A 16,169-nucleotide genomic window follows, 5' to 3' on the forward strand; every position below is an offset into this window, starting at 1 on the left:
ACTGTTCAATATAATTATTGCTTTGAGAGAGAGAGAGAGAGAGAGAGAGAGAGAGAGAGAGAGAGAGAGAGAGAGAGAGAGAGAGAGAGAGAGAGAGAGAGATTGATTTCATGGAAGTCTCCAACTATCTGGCAAGTAAGTGGGGATTACGCTGGGTTACAGTTTTCCTCCCAAGCTGCCTGGTGACCCTGCCAGGAAGCAGCGAGGGGGGTGGAGGCACCACCAAACAAATTCATAGGAAAAAATAAAGAAGATACACCCTGCTGAGTGGGTGGCGGGATCCAGAAGAACCCAGGCCTGTCCGTCAAAACCTGTAAGCAGACAGGCACTAAAGAAGGTAACCAGGTGAAGAGGGGGCGCTACACAAAACAACCACCTGCCCTTACTGCCACAGAAAAATACATACATCTTGCATAAGATACTCTTGGCCTAATAGGGCAAAGCCAAGCCAAATTCCAACCAGAATCCTTCGTATGTTAGGTTAACGTCTACAAATGAATTCCTCTACTCAAAGAAGAGCTGAAACAGAATCAGGAAACACTCTGGCCTGTGCTCCAGCACACACGGTTTCAGTTCCTTCTCTAGCAGCCTCTGCCTCCACCCTATGGAGAACTTTACATGCAGCTCATTAATCTCTTTTAATGGTCCTTTCTTGATCAGTATGTCCAATGGTTTCTGTGAATGTTACCTATTGGACTTTAGTCAGTTTATAGATACAGGAAGATCTTATACACTTTGGGTGCGTCTGTGCTGCAGCTAGGAATGAGCTTGCCAGTCCAGGTAGACAGACTCATGCTAGTGGGGCTTGAGCTAGTGCACTAAGAATAGCAGCATGGATGTTGTGGCTTGGGCAGCACCTTTGCAACTGAACACATCTCATTGGCCTTCTTCTAACCAAAGGCCCACAAAGGAATCAAGCAAAACAAGAAATACATGAATATTCTCTGTAATGTACAGAGCACAGCCCTGGGAACAAAACTGAACATACAATCCTCTTGAGCAGCAACAGGAGAGAAGAAAAATATTTTGTATGAGTTAATACTTGTAGCTGGGTCTAAGTCACTAAAACTGTTTCTAAGCCAGTAAATGCTTCTGGGCAGAGAGGTAATTATTAGTCATAGGTTAATAGGGTACAAGCTGCCTTGCTGTGCATAGAATAGCACCTGTTTCTAGTCAAAAATGGAACTGAATTATTAGTGACTGGCAGAATTCGTACACTCACAAGACAGAAAATGGTGTTGCAGTGTCTGTCATTTACAGGGCAAAAATTATAGAGTTGGTGGCCATTGAAAGATACAATTTCTTCATCTGTCTAGCACCTACCTGATGTCTTATATATCTTAAGGATATTTCTTGCATCTTAATTTGCTAGCGCTTTTGGAAATGCAAATAAAGATTCTCAGCTATGTCACAGACCGAATAAAACCCAATAGTTACCAGCAGCTAACTAGTTCAGACACATCATGGGGCCTATAAACTAAAGCTCACTAATGGCAAAATTCTAATTATATAAATTTTTATAAAATCTTTGCTATCATAGAATGTTTTTCTTAACTGCAGTTTAGCTTCCTTTCTTGGCTTGTTCCCTATTGACTTTCATTACCAGGTATTGTTTCTTTTGGAAGTTTTTGCTTTCTCAGACTTACAGTACAGTTTGCCTTCTCTTGATGACTCAGCCAGTCTGGAACTCATTAGTCAGGGAAATGCACGTTTGTTTTAAACAATGGTTAAGGGGACTGTAGCAGATAATAGAGATAGCTATGGTTAAGAATGCCAAGTTTGGTGGGACTGCAGGAAACAACTGCAAATGATTGTTTCCAGCAGAATTGTTACTTCAAAAAATAAAAACAAACTCTAACAGCAGAGACCTCTGTAAAAGGCATGAAACTAACAAGGCTTGTCTACACTTAAAACGCTAAAGTAGCACATCTGTGCTTCAATGTAGACATTTAATTGCATAAGGCTCGGTAGGTAAATCCACCCCCCAGAAAAGTGGTAGCTAGGCCACCAGAAGAATACGTCTGTTGAGCTAGTGCTGCCTATACAGGAACGTAAGTCGGTTTAACTACATCACTTAATGGTGTGGCTTTTTAACCATGTCAGTCAGGGGTGTGAAACTGACCTAATTTTCTCATGTAGACCAGGCCTCAGAAAGCTAGTCTCACTCTTCTCTCCTCCTACCCACCCCACCCCCCAACATGGTATTGCTCTGTTCCATGATGGATGAAGCAGACTGTCAAAACAACTGAACCTAGCCTATCAAATCATTTGCTCATATTATCAGTTAAAATGAGCTATGCCAATGTAGCCAAGCCAAAGTTTATATAAAGCTACTGACATGCAGGCAGTTAAAGGGCCTGAATGGATACATTTACATTGTGTAACCGATTTAGTCATGAATTTAAGCATAATATGCTAATTATCTTTGAGTTCTGAGAAACATTCCAAGGCATCTAACATTGTCTACATGTCCCATGCTGCTCCAAAAAAGAAGCCTTCTCTACTGTGTTCTTTCACTGACTGTTCAAACCAGAGTACTGTGGGAAGCTTGATGTGTGTTTACATTGCAAAGATCTTACACCACCTGCTCTTAGAGGTTTTGTGATGGAGCAGAGCATTAGGATATTTATACAATGTATCTGTGAAGCACAGTTTCCTCATCCCTTGAGAAGTCACCAAACAGCACAATCAGAGATAAGGTAAGGAAAGGTGTCCCTAGCCTCTGTTTGTCAGAGGATGGAGATGGATGGCAGGAGAGAGATCACTTGATCATTGCCTGTTAGGTTCACTCCCTCTGGGGCACCTGGCGTTGGCCACTGTCGGTAGACAGGATACTGGGCTGGATGGACTTTGGTCTGACCCGGTACGGCAGTTCTTATGTTCTTAGAGAGCACAAGTTGGATTTACTTTGGATTTTTAAAGTACAAATTAAACTTCTGGTCCATCAGCAGGTGATTAGACTCTTGCTGCAGCCGCACTGCCTCTTGTTGGGCAGCTGCCTGGACACAGGTAGCCTCCTGCTGGGCCGCCGTGGCTTGTATCAGTGCCCGCACTATGTCATTCATTGTGGTGAAAAAAAAAACACCCTCTTAAATAAATAAATAAATAAATCCTCCTCCTCCTTCCGCCGCGCTGTGCACACCAAAATCCCACCCCTAACACCAGTTGTGACAAAGTTCCTCCTCTACCTTGATGGGTCCTACGCTTATTGGCAGATTTTCTTGCCTCACAGATTCACCATGTGGGTCGGGAAACAGCCCAGAGACCTTCCCCTCTGGTAGAAATCACGGGAGGAATTGACCTGGACTGTGTCTGATCAGGAGTTGGGAGGTTTGGGGGGAACCCAGCCCTCCTTACTCCGGGTTCCAGCCCAGGGCCCTGTGGACTACAGCTGTCTAGAGTGCCTCCTGGTACAGCTGTGTGACAGCTACAACTCCTTGGGCTACTTCCTCATAGCCTCCTCCCAACACCTTCTTTATCCTCACCCACAGGACGTTTCTCCTGGTGCCTGATAATGCTTGCACTCCTCAGTCTTCCAGCAATATGTCTTCTCACTCCCAGCTCCTCGTGCCTCTTGCTCCCAGCTCCTCACATGCATGCCACAAACTGAAGTGAGGTCCTTTTTAAACTCAGGTGCCCTGATTAGCTAGCCTGTCCTAATTGATTCTAGCAGTTTCTTAATTGGCTCCAGGTGTCTTAATTATCCTGCCTGTCTTAACTGGTTCTAGCAGGTTCCCGATTACTCTAGTGCAGCCCCTGCTCTGGTCACTCAGGGAACAGAAAACTGCTCATCCAGTGACCAGTATATTTGCCCTCTACCAGACTCCTGTACCCCACTGGTCTGGGTCTGTCACAATACATACTCTTTCTACATGAAAGAAATACCAAATATCACAGACAGGGGAAAAATCACAGAAGAAGAGTGCATTCAGCAGTGCAACCCAAACGTACGGAAAAGCTCCATGGCAGGTTCAAACCAACCAAGTGCACTAGCAGGCAAGAAATTTGGGTGTTAGGCCAGGGAAGGGAAGAGGCAACACTAATAAAACAGACCAGGAACCCAAAATGAAAACAGCATACAAACCACCATGTTCTAGGCAAGAAACAAGAAATAAAAGCTGTCAATTACAGCAGTAGCAGAAACAAAACTTCTCTTAGATCTAGTAAACCTCCAGGACAGACACTTCATTACTATCAGTGACATTAACAGCCATCCAGGCTCAAAACAACCTGTAAGATACCACCAAAGAAGCAATTTTGTATGTAATCTCAGCATGACATGAAATAATGATCTGTAGCTCATTCCTAATGGAAATGTGAACTAAGACAAATCCTTATCCCTGGTTTGATCAGTAACAAACCTGTTGGGGGTATTTGCCTTTCCTCTGTCTGTACTAGATCAGTTTGTGTGTGCTTGTGGTTTTTTGTTTGTTTTTTGTTTTTAAATGTACTGCGAGGGCCGAGGCTGATTTTGGGTAACTAAAAATGGATTTTGCTTAACTAAAAGTTAAAATAAAGAGCTCATGAGAGTCAACAAGAATGGTAGTACTGCAATGTCCCACAGTTCTGCGGCAACTTGAGCTTCCTGCTGACTTTAAGGTAGGATTTTCAAAAGCTTCTGAAATTGTTTAAGAGCACAAGTCCAAATGAAAATCAGTGCTATCTTTATTCCAAAATCACATAGGTACTTTTGACAATTTCATCTTTATAGCACATATAGATTATTACTGGTGTATTCATCCCCGTAAGTTTTAAAACTTAAGGTGCTATATGGGCAAATAGACTGCTGTTCTTGCAGTCTGTTTAGGTAAAACATAATGAATTATACCAGCAAAGACTAGGCGATAAGGGGAAGGAAGGAAGGAAGGATGTGAATGTGATGTTACCAACTTGTGCAATTGTACTGGGCCCCATGTCATAGTGTGCCTCCTATAGCTCCACCCCTGAACTTCCCCACTTGGTGTAGCATAGCCATCAAACTTCCCACTTCCCAGAGTGGCAACATCCAGGAGTGGCAGTAGAGGTCCATACCCTTGGAAGTAGCAGGGTCAGTAAAAGGAGTCAGCTATCCCCTCCCTAGAGTGCAAGGGTGCTAGTGGTGAAGGGCCTCAATCCTTGTCTAAGCTGTTGGAATGTACCTGCATGGCTGGACCAGTCCTGGTGCATTTTCTCCTCCTGACATATACGCAGTCTTCTGCTGGGGTGGTGTTGGTGGAACCCCACCAGCGGGTCTTGGAGTTAACACCCTGTTGAAATGTGTGAGGCAGTTCTTTCCTAGCTGTCATTTCTGGCTCTCCACATACTGAGACTGACATCGCTGAATGGCCTATATTTGGTTCACTTTTTCAAGTTTTTCTTCACAGCCATGAGAACTAGAAACCTCTCTCTCTTTTCAGTGAAGACTCAGAGTCTGCTGTAATTACATGGCTCCAGCACCTAGGAGCCTGGGCATGAGCCGAGGGTGCTGTATTCTGGCTCTAATCATGAACCTTGAGAGAGTTATGGGAGTTTTTTGTTGTTGCTTTTTTAAAAAATTCTCACACCTCAGAATCCTGACATCAAACTCATGAAATTTTCCTTTTTCAAAATGGCCTCCCATCTTCCATTTCTTTCAGCATGGCTGAAGCCAATATTCTCTCAGCCAAGATGGTCACTATATATGCAGACTTTGCATGTGGAAGACTGCTACCTTCCACTGTTTTCATTAATACTCGAGTCATGTTGCCTCAGGGAAGTGGCCATGTCTTGGACTCTGTGGCTAGTGGGCTGGACAAGAAACTATGAGGAGACCAGGGAACACAAGAAGCAGGAGACAGCTTGAAGAGGAGCAGAGGAACATTGAGGAGTTGTGCTAGGGAGTCTGGGGTCATGCATGAAAAGACTGAATGAGGAGCAGGGGTTGTAGCAGGTGAATGGAGAAACTAAGATACAGGCAGGGGAATGTGGGTTAATGCGCTCTCTCTCATGCTGCCGGCTATACATGGCACTGAGTCCATGCCCCAAACTTTCTAACATGATGATTTAAAGGTGTGATGTTAATTTGAGGTATTTAGTTCAATCTAACCTTCCAAGTTCCTGGCTGCACCAAGAAAAAAAAATGTGTTTTACAAGATAGCTAAGACACAAAACACTAGAATAGACAGGGCAAGCTGTAATCTTACTGATGAAACTTTCTGAGGTCAAGCCTGGGGTACATCCAGTCTCACAGTAAGGGAAACATAGTGGGGTGGGATAGCTCAGCGGTTTGAGCACTGGCCTGCTTAACCCAGGGTTGCAAGTTCAATCCTTGAGGGGGCCATTTAGGGATCTGGGGCAAAAATCTGTCTGGGGATTGGTCCTGCTCTGAGCAGCGGGTTGGACTAGATGACTTTCTGAGGTCCTTTCCAACCCTGATATGCTATGATCTGGCCAAATCCTTCTCTTTTACACTTAGATCAATTTACCACGGCAATGTAGACAAGGCTTAAGTTACACTACTTCAGTTATATGAATAACGTAATTGAAGTTGACATAGCTAGATTCACTTACCATGGTGTCTACACCACACTGTCAGAGACACTTTCCCACCGACTTACCTTACTCGTTGCAAAGAGGTGGAGTACAGAAATTGACAGGAGAGTGCTCTCCCATTAATTTAGCCCAACTTCACCAGACCCGCAAAAATCCATGCTGCTTCATTGATTGGAGTAGAGTCAATTTGGCTCCATAGTGAACATATGCCCTTAGTGTAAGTGAGAAAACAATTGCTCTGAACAGTGAAGCTAACACACTAATACCACCTCCTCCTGCCCATGACTTCCTTACAGATACAAAATTGTAATTTCCATTATGGCCATTTGTCTCACTCAGACACTGTTTTCATTTGAAAGGATCCACAACTTGACAATATTTCAAATGGGATCAGTATAAACTTTGATGTGATAATCTTACCGCAGATGTGAGGCGAGCAAGAATTTCAGCATTGGTCTCTGCTGTGTCTTCTATTTTTTGACCAGGCCTTCAAAATAAAAATAAATAAAATTATCCTTATTTTGTGATTTTCTTTGGCGATCTCTTCATTTCTGGAAAGCAAGGAAGCAAAGCAACACAACACGTCACTGAAATAAACAGGGCTTTTTTGAACTTTTGCATCAAAATGAAGGTCAGAAGTCATGTAAAAATGTAAAATCATGTAAAAATGTTGACAGACTGCTCTTCAGATCAAAAAATGAGATTAGAGTTATTCCAGCCAAGTGGAAAAGGAGGACTTCCTTGTCTCAGTTGCGCATTCAGACGTGTATTTTGATCATCACTTTCTACATAGGAAGGACTGTTGGAGTAGTCCAGCTGTCTGTCACACAATATGCTTTGTTAAAAATGTGAAGCTCTGTCTTTTATAGAGCTGTGGGTTCACAGACATAAAGACAGAGAATTCCAGAAACCATTGACACATGAAGCACTGATATTAAATGCAAGCATGAAAGCTAAAAGAATAATTGTTAGACACTCCAAGTCAGCAGTGAATGGGAATGGCCTTCAGATTGCAGTGATTTAACGAGTATGAAAGAGGTTACATTACAGTAACTCAGATGATGAACAGGAGCTAGATAATGGGCAGTGGAAAAAAGAAGAGAGTGTACAGCTTCTTTCCCTAGTCCGTAGGGCCCTATGCAGAGGCCAGTCATAATCCAAAAGGTCCAGTATTAGGGAAAACTTCCACACTTCCCAAAGGGTGCAGTGAAGAGTGAAGGGCAGGGCTATACCCTTGATTTTTCCATTAGTATTTTACTCCTCTCTACACTCCTTTTTCAATCTCTCCAGAGTTGTTTTTCATTTTGCCTGGTCTATCAGTTCCCTAAAGCACTCACCCTAGTGCCCTTAACTCCATTTTCCCTCTTAACTAGAATTTTTTTCTCCTCTTTTTCCTACCCAAATCCAATAAAGTTAAGTTAGACTTTCAAATACACAATGTTCTAACTGGTTAAAATTAGCCTCCCCACCCCCAAAAGCTGGCTTGTTCTTAGTTCATTTAAACATTTTTAATAAGTGCCAGGTTTGTGTCATTGTACACTGTATTAGATTCTACTGTACAATAGCATATGTGTAGTTATATTATTCATTTGCAGGAGAGTTTGCGTTCTTCTATTTCCAAAAATAACTGCTAAACTAAAACACAAAAACAGATTTGTCTGGTAAACACAGAAGTATTTACTTTGCCCACGCATTTAATTGCATTTCCTTTTAAGCAGAAGGATTACTGTGTGCTAGCTGAAGGTCCAAATAATTGTACTTCTCTTTTATACTATGTAAGGTCTCTCACTGAAATATTTATTGAACCTCATAGAAGCCTTACTGGAAACTGAAAAAGACAGAAGTCAGTCTGATAGGATTATTCACACAGGAATAAAAAACCCTTATGATATTTATTTTCCATTCTCTTTAACAGAAGCATAGTGTGCCTGTAAACTACACAGTTATCCTAAACTGCAGCTGGTATAATAAACACTGATCTCAGGTACTAATGGAATATTCTGTTTTAGGGTAAATAATTTAATTGCTCTTATGCTTTGATGTGTTTAAGGAAGCAACGTGTCTAGTATATGCAAATGGCACATTGTAGTTGATGCATCTAGTGTCAGAATATTTTTCTGTAATTAAAACATTTTATGTTTTCTTACAAATGAATTTATTTTGAGGCAAGATTGTGCAAACTAAAATGGTAATCTGCATTTGAAATCACAATTTTTAAAATGGCCCCAAAAGCTGCCATTCCAAGTCCAACAAAAACATTACTTAATTTTCTACAAGCTTTACAGACAGAATGGAAGAACAAATTTGAAATGGAGTCAAAATGTGATGTTTTTAAATAAAGAACACTTTTGGCACTTCTGAGAGACAGTGTTCCCCTAAATACTTAACCTATCTGAAGTAAGACTCCAAGGGGAGGATTTTTTCTAGAAGCGATAGCAAAACATGGCAGCCTCAACCAATAGATATGGCTGTAGATATAATTTACAAACCGAAAGTATCAAGGAGTACCAGCTATTTTCATTTTAGTCTATCTCCTCTTTAAGACAATACCCCAGAGGTATACCTGTGAATCATTCCTCACACTTGTGAATCATTAATAACTAATGGATAAATTAAATTAAATAAAATAAAATATTTCCCCAGCTTTCTAAGATTAAAATGATTGCTTTCCAAATACAGAATAGTATGAAATCAGAAATAAGATTCTTTCTGACTCATCAGAAAGTGGCTAGGCAGGAGGGATGCTAATGAGAGGAAAGAGGGAGTAGAAAAAAAAAGTTAAGACCCCCTCTACCTCTACTCCCAAGGCAAATTTGGTGTCATTTTCTTTGTTTATGAAAATGTGTAAAAATGATTGAGACATTAAGTTCCATGAGAGAGGAGGGAAAAACGTTATTCTTTTAAAGTGTCTGAACAGTTCAACTATTGCTGACCTTGTAAGAAGGGGTTAAAGCCAGGGCTCTGCCAGCATGGACCCTGAGAGTTGTCAGAGTTGAGAGAAGGCTCCTGTGCATGTTTGTAATGTGCCCAGAGGCTATGGCGAGGCCTCTGGTGCAGAGCTGCTCATGGGTGTAGGAAAGGGTCTCTCTCTCCTGCATATTTCTGGAGTGCCATAGGTGTTTCGGTGGGGAAAGCCATCCAAGGACATCTCCACATATAAGTTAAGAGTGCAGAGTACCCATAAAACTCCTTAAAAATGAATATGATAAAAAAATAAAGTTAAACTATCACCCCAGCATCTAGCAAGCTGAGAGAGGACTGAGAAAGGGCTTCCTGATACACACAAAGGAGTTCTACTTCGATACACCTTAGAAGCTGTGCAGCTCATAAGATTTGCAAGACAACTGCTCTACTGCAAATTTCCTAAGGCATATAGGACAGGGGCTGACTCCTCACATCCTAAATCTGTATAGGACAGGATGTGTGTTTTGGTTTTAAGGCAGAGGGCTTTAAAATTCTGGAAAATGAAGTTCCTTTTTATTTTTTTCTGCCTTTTTCTTCCTTGGGGGACGGGGGCGGCAGGGGTCGGGGGTATCTAGAAAATTCCATACACAAAACTGAGTAAAAATGTCAAGGCTGCCCAGTTAAGAATTCAAAAGTCAAGATCAAAATGAAATAAATTTGAAGTGAGTTTGCCTCATGTGCATTTGTATTACAATACAGTCCTTTATCACATGATCAACTTTTTTCAGACAATACAGGGTTTTGTCCTACACCTGTAGGTATATAGCATCTCATAGTACCGTGTACTCTATATGGTAGCCAAACCGTGCACAATCAATTATATGACAAGTTCACCTAAAGTAGACTTATGATACACAGTACTACAGATTAAGGGCCAAATTCTATTCTCACTTACGCCAACTTATGTCGATAATTTCCACTGATGCAATTACAGGATAGGATAACAGTGAAATTTGCAGGCATGGGTTGAACACTTAACTACTAAGATAAGTTCGCAGATAAAATAACTACTTCATCCACTGCACCGCACCTTTGGAAGGGTGTGCTGCTGTTTATAGTACATGAATGGTGACAACATTAATAAAATACATGATCCTCAGGATAAACCACGAGGTTATGGCACCAAGCTATGGTAACTCATCCCCAAACCCAGAAAGCTCATACTAGCTCAGATCACTCCTTCACATGCTGTACAAGCTTACAGAGAGAATATTATTGGCCAGTATCCTGCTGCTTGTAGAAACAATGTTACCAAATGAACAAGCAGGTTTCTGATCAGGTGCAGCTGCACCAATGAAGTATTAGCCTTAACATTACACACTCAAGTGAGAGTTCAAGGAAAACTCAGACTTATCTGCCACCTACAGCACCATATGGAAGGATGGCCTCCTGAAAGCCAGCAAAATTATCCATGTGATGCAATGGTAAAACTCTGAGAAGTTCTGACCTGTCGTAAATTCCCTGGTGACCAGGTCAGCAGGCTCAACGATGGCCTGCCAAAGAGATCAGCCCTAACACTAATCCTGTTTAATATATATACCAGCAATCTTCATCATACACCACCAAAGAATTTTCTCTATCCTGATGACATTGCTCAGACTACAGAGGCACAGGATTTACCTACTACAGAACAAATTCCAGGGTTGCCCGGGGGTGGGCGGCGGCAAGTTGGGCAATTTGCCCCAGGCCCCGGGCTCCGCAGGAGCCCCCATGAGAACAGCCAAGGCTCCCTCCCTGACCCCACCCCGCCCCCGCCCCTCTCCTGGAGCCTCAGTGCATCCAGCAGCATCCCCGCACAGCTGAAGTGTGTCTCTGGCAGGGCCTGAGCTCCTCCCCGCTCAGAGCCGCACGGTCAGGGGGCAGGGCTGCGGGCTCCAGGCCGAGCGGAGGGAACTCGGGCCCTGCTGGAGCTCGCAGCCCCGTCCCCTGACCACGCGGCTCTGAGTGGGGCAGAGCTCAGGGGCCTCACTGGAGTCAGGCAGCAGCTGTCGAGGGACGGTCCTGGATGCGCTGAGGCTCCGGATGAGGGGAAAGTCAGGGGTAAGGGGCTGGGACCAGGGGGGTTGGCTAAGGGGCAGGAAGTCCCAGGGATAGTAAGGGGACAGAGAGGGGGCAGAGGTTGGGCAGGGCAGTCAGGGGACAGGGAATGGGGCTGGGGTTGGATTGTGGGTGTTCCGGGGCTCTGTCAGGATTCAGCAGGGGGTGGATAGGGGTTGGGGCAGTCAGGGGACAGGGAGAAGGGGTGAGGTACCGGAGTGGTGGTTGGGGGGTGGGGGTTTCTGGGGGACAGTGAGGGGACAAGGAACAGGATGGGTTGGGGATTCTGAGGGAGGTGGGCAGTCGCGGGGCAGGAAGTGGGTGGGGGGCGGATAGGGGGCAGGGCCAGGCTGTTTGGGAGGCACAATTTTCCCTACCCTAAAGCTCATTCAGTAGTTTGAAGCTTACAGAAGAGCCAAGCTGTTAGCTTTTCCATTAGGGCTACCATCCCTTTCACTTCTCAAATGCCAAATTATAGTCTATATTTAATTTCAGTGCCATAGGGAGATTCATGTCAGGGGAAGGTAGCTTCATTTAAAATTAGCCCCTGGGGGAGGAATCACATGAGAAGAGCAATATCCTACACCACGTACCTCCTTCCCAACCCTACCAAGGGAGACCCCCTCCCCTGCATTCCCTGAGGCTTCAGAAGGGTTAATTCAGTGGTTCTCAAACTTTTATACTGGTGACCCCTTTCACATGGCAAACCTCTGAGTGCGAGCCCCCCCCTTAAAATTAAAAACACTTTTTTATATATATTTAACACTATTATAAATGCTGGAGGCAAAGCAGGGTTTGAGATGGAGGCTGACAGCTCGCGACCCCCAGTAATAACCTCATGACTCCCTGAGTAATAACCTCGTGAGGGGTCCTGAACCCCAGTTTGAGAACCCCTGGGTTAATTTCATTTTAGCACCCTGTGTCCATTCACATGCGTGTGCTATTTTGAACATTTCAGTTTTTACAACATAGGCTCATCCCAGATTCTGGAACAAGCTCAAATGCTCAGTTTCAGAGTATGTACATAAGCTGTACCAAAGACAAACCCACAGTAACTGTCTCCAGTTTGTGAGGGACCCCATGGAGCCAGTCTCTAGGAAACATATAAATACATGGAGGTTAAGTCCATTAATGGCTATTAGCCAGGATGGGTAAGGAATGGTGTCCCTAGCCTCTGTTTGTCAGAGGGTGGAAATGGATGGCAGGAGACAGGTTTACTCCCTCTGGGGCACTTGGCATTGGCCATTGTCGGTAGACAGGATACAGGTCTGAATGGACCTTTGGTTTGACCCAGTATGGCTGTTCTTATGTTCTAACCTAAATGAACCCAAAGTTATGGAGACAGATATGAGTCAAGGAAGCCAGAAGATTATCAGAAACCTGGAAAAATCTGACTGGATGGGCTGAGGCATTTGGTCACAAGCTGAGGTGGTTCAAAAGTTTTGGATTTTTTTTAAGCAGAATTTTTTTTATTGTTTCTTTACACAAGTAAACACAGCAAGCAGCAAATATTTGGCCACACATTTCTGAAACCCCAAACCATATTCACGTTTTGGTAGACTAATTTCAGCTTTTCAATTAAAAAAACATAAATTTTGAAGGAAAGCAGACATTGTCCGTGATTTTTTTCTGCTTTTTTAAAAACCCCTAGTTTTCGATCCAGAAAAAGTTTTGATGGAAAATATTTGTCCAACCCTTTTAATGAGCTTTAGTGCCTTTTAGCACTAGCTGATGCTGAGAACCAGTGATACCTTGTAAAGAAGTTCTCTCAAAACTGGATTTGTGCCGAGATGCAGAGGTTTATTTTTCCCAGGGCCGCCCGTGGGTGGTGAACAAGTGGGGCAACTTGCGCCGGGCCCCAGAGGGGCCCCCACGAGAATATAGTATTGTATAGTATTGCAATTTTTTTTTTATGCAAGGGGCCCCTGAAATTGCTTTGCCCCAGACCCCCTGAATCCTCTGGGCGGCCCTGACAAATTCTAACCCTTGACCTTAAAACCAAAGAATATTCTTTATATTGGTGGCTAAAACCAAACCCTATTCAGACTGTATTAGCATTTCATCTAAACAATTGAAAGTCTACAGCAGAACTGCATGTGGACTTCTGTGTCCAGCAGATAAGAAATGATCCCACCACAAAAGATCTGTGTGTGACATTAGATCAAACCCTCACATATATAACTGGGCCCTGAAAAATATCCACGACAAAATAAAAATACATGCAGAAACTGGCAGGAACAACCTGTGGGAACTGATGCAAAGACTTCACGGACCTCTTCACTGGCCACAAACTTTACAGACCTCTTCATTACTCTGCCACAGAATGCTGTTCGCCCATCTGAACACAGTTTCCACACATCACTTGGCAACTCTCAACACCATTATGTGTATCATTACAGGCATAGTAAAAATCAGTGTTACAACTATGGCTTCCCGTATTGGTGCACATCCTCCCACCCCAAATTCATCATGACATGAGAATCCTTTGGGAGTCCCATCATATTTGAGGATACAAGGCTCTCCCAATACATGAAGACCTAAATAATATAGAAGACACTAATTTAAATCCAGAAAACCATTTGGGATTTCAATTTAAAGGTTTGAAGACTTGGGTGTTCCCCTGAAGATTAATGGCAAGCAAGGTGGAAGGAATGTCCTGAATGAAGACCTCATCAAGGATCCAAATGAAAAACCCAGTGGTTTTTCACTCCCACAGAAAATATGGTCCATTATGAATAACAGATACATCACATGACAGATGTGCCTACTTGCTCCATAAATGAAAACTGACACCTGTTTGTGGAAATGGACTTCAAACTATGGAACATCTTGTCAATCAATGTCCCACACGATCGTGTCCTGGTAGTAGCTGATTCTCACCTGAAGCAATTTCTTGCTAGACAGCACATCTAAACACTGCTGTTAAGCTATAAGAAAATGCCATTCTTTTATCTGCATAAGTCTCACATGGGTGGGTAAGGACTCCACAAACTCCAGCCATTCATTTTATTTTAATGTTTTTTTTCCTATGGAATTAACATATAGCTCAAGTCTGCATGAGTCAACAAAATGATATGTAGCATAGTAGCCCACTCCTGAGTTTTGTAGAAAAAATCATTCCTGGTGGAAAGCTATCAATCAATTGAATTACATCAGAGAATGAGTACGGCTACAGCACCAAATTAACCTTTGGAACAAATAGGATGTGGAATACCAAAATTAGTATGAACAACAAAAGAAATGAAGCAAGGGAAGGAGAAAGTGTTGATCCATTTCCTCCCCATCTCTCTTCATCCTTCTCTCTTCTCTGCCCTACTTCCACTCATCCCTCATTCTCTTTAGTGAGCTCAGTTTAGTCCAGGGGTTCCCACAACCAAATTTTTGGTGGCCTCATATGTAGTGTGATAATTTTTCTCTCATAGACTCATAGGTCAGAAGTGACCAATATGATCATCTAGTCTGACCTCCTGCACAAGGCAGGCCACAGAACCCTACCCATCCACTTTTATAACAACCCCTAACCCAGGACTGAGTTATTGAAATCCTGAAAATTGGTTTGAAGACCTCAAGCTGCAGAGAATCCACCAGCAAGCGACCCATGCCCCACGCTGCAAGGGAAGGCGAAAAACCTCCAGGGCCCTTGCCAATCCGCCCTGGAGGAAAATTCCTTCCCGACCCCAAATATGGCGATCAGCTAAACCCTGAGCATGTGGGCAAGACTCACCAATTTTTCCTAAAATACTTAATTAGCTACAGGAAAAACAAATAAATATACACATATATAGGGCCCTACCAAATTCACAGCCATGAAAAATGTATCATGGACCATAAAATCTGGTCTCCTCCCTGTGAAATCTAGGCTTGAGTGTTTTTACCCTAGACTAGACAGATTTCACAGGGTAGACCCGCATTTCTCAAATTGGAGGCCGACTTAAAAGGGAGTTGGGGGGGGTCACAAGATTTTAGGGGAGAAGGTCACAGAATTGCCACCCTTACTCCTGCACTGCCTTCAAAGCTGGGCAGCCGGATAGCGGCAGTTGTTGGCCGGGTGCCCAGCTCTGAAGGCAGCGCCCCACCAGCAAAAGCACAGAAATAAGGATGGCAGTACTATACTAGGCCATCCTTACTTCTGCACTACTGCTGACAGCTACTCTGCCTTCAGAGCTGGGCTCCCGGCGAGCAGCAGCCGCTCTCCAGCTGGCCAGCTCTGAAGGCAGCGCCACCACCAGCAGCGGCGCAGAAGTAAGGGTAGAAGTACTGCAACTCCCAGCCCCAATTCCTTTTTTGGATCAGGACCCCTACATTTACAACCTTAAGAAATTTCAGATTTAAATAGCTGAAATCATGAAATTTATCATTTTTAAAATCCCATGACCATGGAATTGGCCAAAATGGACCATAAATTTGGCAGGGCCTATACATGTCCAAATCACTGTACTTTATTTATGTGGGGTTTTATTTTTACAGACTCAATAATAAAAATAATGTACAGTTATCTCTATTTTTTACTAGACTTAGAATAGAAACACAAATAAGGTGCTTTGTATGTTCTTGTCTTTTTCATTGTTGTTTCTTTTGCTTTTTAAGTTGCCTGGTTTTGGGTGGTGGTTTTTTGTTTGTTTTTTTTTAGACTTACTACTTGCAAGTCTGGTTCTGTG

General features: G+C 43.2%; 1 protein-coding gene across 2 annotated transcripts in view; it reads right to left on the minus strand.

The window, feature by feature from the left end:
* The window catches only part of RAPGEF5 (Rap guanine nucleotide exchange factor 5), a 227,601-nt gene that overhangs the window by 155,865 nt on the left and 55,567 nt on the right, over nt 1-16,169 (minus strand). For both annotated transcript variants that reach the window (XM_050938790.1, XM_050938789.1), the window contains exon 6: nt 6,931-6,997. In XM_050938790.1, coding sequence (XP_050794747.1) covers nt 6,931-6,997 — 67 coding nt within the window. The remainder of the gene's footprint in view (nt 1-6,930; nt 6,998-16,169) is intronic.

The sequence above is a fragment of the Gopherus flavomarginatus genome, chromosome 2 (genome assembly GCF_025201925.1).
Source record: "Gopherus flavomarginatus isolate rGopFla2 chromosome 2, rGopFla2.mat.asm, whole genome shotgun sequence".
Taxonomy (NCBI): Eukaryota; Metazoa; Chordata; order Testudines; family Testudinidae; genus Gopherus; species Gopherus flavomarginatus.